The following is a 6,661-nucleotide window of genomic DNA, read 5'->3' on the forward strand; positions in this document are numbered from 1 at the left end:
GGAAAGAGGCAGTATCTAGCTGTTCACCAGAACTGCCGCTAGTGAGTGTGCTGCATTCACTTTCTTTCCCCCTCCACATCCCCCCCATCTCTCTTTTCGGCCCAGTCTCCAGGTCTTTGTCTGAGCCTGCCTTGTTTGCCCGATTATTCTGTCATTTTCTATCCCTCCATTAAAAATCTGATTTATGACCTCTTCACCCCTCTCCCCCCTCCCCATCATTTCTGTCTCTACATGTGTTTACGCACACACAACACAGTGCATGGGAGACGTGTCAGAGGGGGCACTGGCATAACTGTGCATCGCATGAATCTTGGTGCGGTCGGAGGGGGCTGCAGCAGTGTGTGTAACACGCACATAGGCTGATTGAGGAGATCTAACATTAGTACGGACACTGCACTCTCGGGAGGCAATTAACACACACACACGCACGGTGCTGCGCCACCTAACATCAGAGAGGTGTTCTCGAAAAAGGGGAAAAAAGCAGGAAGATGCATTCCCAGTCTTCATCTCTTTCTCCCATCTTTTTGTCATACTTCTGTCCTCTCACACTCCTGGGTAGCTTCAGTCTTCTCATCCCTGTGGTGTTAACAATCAGCACATGAGGATTCTGACTCATGAATGTGCGCAGATTCGCCCGTTTTGAAGTTGAAGGCATGTTTTGCTCCATGTTGTGTTAAAGTGAGGTGTTAAAAACAACTTTGCCTGCCATCATTTTCACCAACTACACCTGCACAAGGTCGTTTTGTACCCTTTCATCAGCTGATCATCAAGTGAATAACTGCATGCACAGCTGCCATTAGCGTGTGATTCGTCGTTTGTAGTGGAATGTTGATAATACACATCTATTTCTCTCTTTGCTAAAATTTCTGCCCCTTTTCTCTCCCCGCAGACTTCTCAGACTCCTCCCTCCTCCTCCCTTCGGTTTCTCTCATCCTCTCCCTCCCTCCCCCCGGTCCTCTATGCTCAGTTCAGTGTGTGTATCCTCTTTCAAAGGGCGCAAGGGTGGGAACAAGTCGTCCAACAAAGCATGTTACAGCGCAGACATGACTTGTCCGTCGGAAAGCGAGAAAATCGTGATAAACTGCGGGGGGGTGCGGCATGAGACCTACCGGAGCACCCTAAAAACGTTGCCCGGTACCCGCTTATCTTGGCTCACCGAGCCGGACGCATTCAGCAACTTCGACTACGACCCCAAATTAGACGAGTTCTTCTTCGACCGCCACCCGTCAGTGTTTTCCTTCATCCTCAACTATTACCGCACCGGGAAGTTGCACTGTCCCAATGATGTGTGCGGTCCCCTGTTCGAAGAGGAGCTGGCCTTCTGGGGCATCGACGAGACAGACGTGGAGGCGTGTTGCTGGATGAATTACCGGCAACATCGGGATGCAGAGGAGGCACTGGACAGCTTCGAGACTCCAGAACCGGACGCGCCTGACGACGACCCGGCCCTGGGTGGTGCGGATGGGGATTTAAAAAGACTGTGCATGCAGGAGGACACAAGGAAAGCGGGCTGGTGGAAAACCTGGCAGCCTAAAATATGGGCACTGTTTGAGGACCCCTATTCCTCCAAATATGCCCGGGTGAGTTACCCATATGTCTCCTGGAGGGACCAACTTGTTTCTATACTGTTGCATATTCTTCCTGGCAATTTCTAGGACCACTGCTCGAGTCATAGGAAGTTTTAAAAACTTTGTTTTTTAAGGTTTTGTCCACATTATATCTGCAGAAAACCAGTCCTTCACAAGTAACTGTAGACCACTGACTGTTGTATGTCATCCCTGTCAGTATATCGTAAATGGCAGGATATAGTTCTGCTTAATAATTAATGCTGATAGCATAAGAAAAATGGAAAATGGTATGACAGCTGTATCTGTTGGTAGATGAGAACTAGTTAATGTAACAACCCAGGTTTTTATCAAACACATCGCCTTCACGTTTTTGACTTGACATGCTTCAGACGAGCTGGATTCACACTGAATGTCGTTTTTTATTGCTATCATAATTTCTGTCGCTCCTTGAGCAGTGTTAATGCACATCTGCCTGCAAATGCAGCATCGGCTGCACGTCCTGCATCCAAACGCCTTCATTAGGTCATATTTGTCCGTTTACGATGCACATCAATGCGCCATATTTCATGTTGGTCTTATTTATTGTAGCACCGCATAGAGGAGGCTCATATGACGCCGAATCAGTGTTGAAAGACATGTCTTTTGCCACATTTGCCCTTGGCACTACTACACTCTGCTGGGTAGTTTTTTGCCAACCCCCCCTGTCCCAGTTGAATGCTACATGTCTTTTACGCACCGGTTTTGTTGCTGTTACGCATATAGGATAGCCTTTACTGTTTTCATGTAAACTCTACCTCTACCTCTTAAAAGCAAAGGTTTGATGGCATTTGATTATACAGGTATTGCAGTAACAAGTACTGTACCTCTGACCGTGCTTTTGATCTGTGGTACATGAAAACAGTTAGAGAGGGCTTGTGTTTCTTTTTTCTCAGACCATCCAGTTACAGACGAATCCTGCTGCTTGATCACAGTTGCTTTGATTTGTGTTTTTGTCTATCCAGTGATATAGTTTGATCAGTCTTGTCTTACACCTCACTGTGTTTTTTTGTAAATACTATTTATATGAGGGTGTGTGAGGACCCATTAGCATTGTGAATGCATGCATACTGTAGGTGCACATGCAAAACCAGACAGCCAGCAGACACCTACAGTGGCCACAGTTCATGCCATCACACTGAAAATAGCTGAATGTCTGTGTGAAAAAATATTGAAAACATCAGTCACTGCACACTCAGCAATACATACTGTACTGTACAATCACAGATGAAGACAGTAGCTGCACACACAGGTCTTACTATGTTATTCCAAAGACACACACATACACAGACCTCATCTAGCACCAGGTATAGATCTATATATCTGAATTGAGTTTCCTTCAGTGGAAGAGGAAAATGTCCAGCTATGACAGACAGTCTGGTTTAGGCCATCTGATCTGCGACTCTAGAGTTGGGATCAGGTAGGAAGTGTTTCACTAACTGTCACTCCTGTTTCAATTGGATTGATTTCTCATTATTTATAAATCTAATTCATGCACTAAAACTACTTGCAGTGGGCTAGTTCTTCACGGAATGTCCAAATGTTGCACGAGAGGGAGACAGCTTTAGTGTCTGAATTTTCATATGGGCAACTATGTCAAGGCAAAAAGATCAAATGTGTGTGTAAACAGAAGCGGATCTGGTGCTGAATTCTGAATTAATTTAGAGCAAGACGAGGCAGCGTTTGCAGCACTGCCATACCTTGGATAGGAGCTCCTGTACCTGCTGCCTATCTACTAGAATGCTGTATATTATGTAATCATCAGTTTAACACCACATCTGCGGGTTTACACTGGCCAACTCATGAATCATACAAAAACTAACATTGAGTGAGTGCAGTGGTTGCAGGTAGGGTTATGCAGAGTACAAAGCAGGTAGCATCTGTGGGTGAATGCAGCCCCATTTCTTTCTATAGGTCTAATATGCCAGTTCTATTCCTCAAACAGCGATGTGACCCAGATCACTCCTTTTTTTCCCAACACTCATTCTTTTAAAAGTATCCTGTCCAACGTGGCAGAACCTTTTGGTCCTGAGAGATGCAAATTATATGTGGAGAGAAAAGACAGAGAAATGAAGAAAAGGAGATGCTGATATGGAAATACAATGAGACAGACTGGCAAGAGACAGAGATAGGAAGACATGCAATAGAAAGACACAGTAGGAGAGACTAATTATTTAAGGGGGTTTTGTTTGCATAGCTGTGATGTAATGCATCAGCAATGTTTTGATCAGAGTGTTCAATGTGCATGCAGGGTCTGTTTTTTTATGTCACCCCCTTTGCTCATGATCGTGTAAGGCTTATTTATGGATCTACCATATTGCACACACATGTACAAATACACACATGCTGGTGTCTGTGCTGACTTTTCTGCTGCAGTAGACACTGGAGAGAGGAGGGGGAGCACTGGAGGAAGAGGAATGAGCTGGATGGGGTAGGAATGAGTGGGATAGGCAGAGCAAGGGAAATGGAGAAGGGGTAAGATAGTGGAGAGAAACAGAAGGAAAAGGGGCTGAAGGGAAGCCTGAGAGGGACACTGAGGAAGATAAAGAGGAGGAAGAGGGAAGACGTGATGACCACAGAGTGAAAGCTGTTGCATGTTGGGGGTGGGGACCCTTGTCTTAGCATCTTCAATTATCTGAGACAAATTGAACCATTCAGTCTTCCTACTCTGACCCTCTTTCCCACTTTTTGATTGATATTTTACTGATCATTTTGTCTGTTTTCAAAACTATTCTCTCTTTGTCAGCTCTTAAAATTCATACAGAGACTGGATTATTCTGATCTTTTGGCTGCTAATGTGACTGTTAACCCATTGACAAAATTTATGGATGAATGTGTTTCTGATAAGGTGTTATACAAAATGATTTGCATCTGATTTCTTGATTGATTCATGGCTGGTTGACATACGTAAATCTTGCAGTACAGTTAAAGCAACAAGGAACTGTTCTATCATGTTGGACAGATTTTTATCTTGGCCCCTTTTATCCTTAGTTTATTCTAACTTAGCTTTTTAAATTCTAATCTGCCTGAATGATAATGACCCAAATCAAATAACCACTGATCCACTAGTTTTGTATTGTTTGGTTATTGAACCAGAGGTAATCTAGTTTGTGTAGTCACTCATTCAGCAGGTTGAACATACACTCACTGGCCACCTAAGAAAGTGGCTGGTGAGTGTATGCTGTTAAACTAAGATGGAGATTAAAATATTTGATTATTATTATTGTGACCTCCTTAAAAAGTTACTTTACTTACCTAGTAATTAATTTCTCACTAGTATTGTTTCTTCTGACAGCTGTCCTGTTGTTGTCTTATAACAGTACCACAGATTTGGCTGTATATTGGTCACTTCCCACCAGAAGGGCACAGTTGTCTTTGTCAGCAATCTCCTGACTAAACACCATTTGTTACTCAGCATGTACAAGATGCCCCTGTGCCCCCTTCCAAATCGGAGTTTGTGTGCCTGTATTTGATTTATTTTTGGGGTGCAGCACTGAGTCCAGACCGGCCCTCTCCCTAAAACTCATGTCTTTTGATCCATTGTTTGCAGTTCTTTTCCACAGTGTTGAGTGCTGTTATAAACACAAATGTGACCTACGACTGCACTAGATGGCCTCAGAACAGGTTGCCCTCCAGGTAGAAAATCAATGTACTGAACAGAAAATTTAAAAAAACAAAAGAAGAAGTATTGGTAGGTATCTATATACACTACCTGTCAAATGTTTGGACACACGTTTTCATTCAATTCAAGGGGAAAGTGTGCACACACAGTTTAAGGTGACATTGCCATTTTTGGCAAGGATATAGCATCATATTTCTAGGGGAGAAAAACCTGTGAGCTTCTTAAAAAAACCTTTGTCAGGAAGGTCTTACATTTCATTTTCAACGAAGCATGCTGTCCTCTTTTAATTTTATCCCGAATCAAGACACTCGTTTTTACCGTATACTGGGTCACTTCTAATTTTGAATAGTCTTGTGAGATTTTTTTGCACCAGTTTTGTTTGCCTCAGAGCCACGTAGTTCCACGTACTGTACCTTCCAACTTTGGTTGGGGCTCATTGGGAATTATGGAGAAGGTGACTGTTAATTGTTTGTGCATGTTTCAGCCAGTCTCAGAAACCCTGGACTCTATGGCTCTGTTATTTGTTGTGTATACCTTAGCCACTACTATCATTATCTTTAAAAAATGTATCTCGCCTTAAAACTATAACAACAAGATCCTTTGACCTATTGTACAAACATCGTGTAATCTAGTAATTTCTTGTTATTTTGATGGTACTCTTTGGTGAACCTGAAGGTCTTAAGAATTCAACACAGAATTCAACTTTTGGTATTCATGCTTCCAAAATGTTTCCATTCAATCCCCAACACCACTGAAAGGCCTATTTCCCATTTCCATTCTTGTTTCTCTCCCAGTTGGCTGTATCTGAAAATAGCCAGAAGAAGGAAAGGAGGCCTTAATTTCATTTTATGGTGGCAAATCTATTCCTCCACTACTGATGAGAGGATGAGACTGTATGACCATTCAGCACATAGGTGAACATATGAATTTGAGCATCACTTGGCAGAGATGGAGGGAGGTATTCTTAGGTGCTCACCAAGTTTATTAAGGTAAACCGTTTTCCTCAACCAGTAGCTGCTAGCAGAGGCGTGATAATTAGTCAACCTGACCTTCCTGTGCCCACAGTTGCTAAACGTATCATGTTCAATTTTCCCTGACAGGGCTTTGTACTGTTTTGTTCTCTTTAAACGGTTTAATTCATTGCAGGATGTTTTATATTCTGACTATTTTGATATACTAATCCTACTAACTGCATACATTGAGTGACAATGTCGCAGTGTCCAAGTAGTTTGTAGCTCTAAGTTAGTCTCCTGGATGGCTTAGCCTGTCGTCATGTTACATTTCAAGAAAAGAGAGATGGAACTGAGAAGCTAATCAGATTTATCAATCACCAGTAATATTTTTAATGAGAATAATTTAACATTTTGGGAAGTTTCTGGTCCTTATGCTAAGCTAAGCTAACCGCCCCTGGTGGTAACTGGTAATATGAAAGTAA

The 6,661-nt window shown here is 42.8% G+C and overlaps 1 protein-coding gene across 12 annotated transcripts in view; it reads left to right on the forward strand.

Moving 5' to 3' along the window:
- Positions 1-6,661, forward strand: part of LOC109963610 (potassium voltage-gated channel subfamily C member 1-like) — a 66,050-nt gene that overhangs the window by 8,228 nt on the left and 51,161 nt on the right. For 11 of the 12 annotated variants that reach the window (XR_002275420.1, XM_020606275.1, XM_020606277.1 and 8 more), the window contains exon 2: positions 890-1,580. The exons of the other annotated variant lie outside the window; for it this stretch is intronic. Coding sequence is in view for 10 of the 11 variants with exons in the window: in XM_020606275.1 (XP_020461931.1) it covers positions 960-1,580 (621 nt within the window). In the remaining variant the exon portion in view is untranslated. The remainder of the gene's footprint in view (positions 1-889; positions 1,581-6,661) is intronic. 12 annotated transcript variants of the gene reach the window in all.

Source organism: Monopterus albus, unplaced genomic scaffold (genome assembly GCF_001952655.1).
Source record: "Monopterus albus unplaced genomic scaffold, M_albus_1.0 scaffold76.1, whole genome shotgun sequence".
Lineage (NCBI taxonomy): Eukaryota > Metazoa > Chordata > Actinopteri > Synbranchiformes > Synbranchidae > Monopterus > Monopterus albus.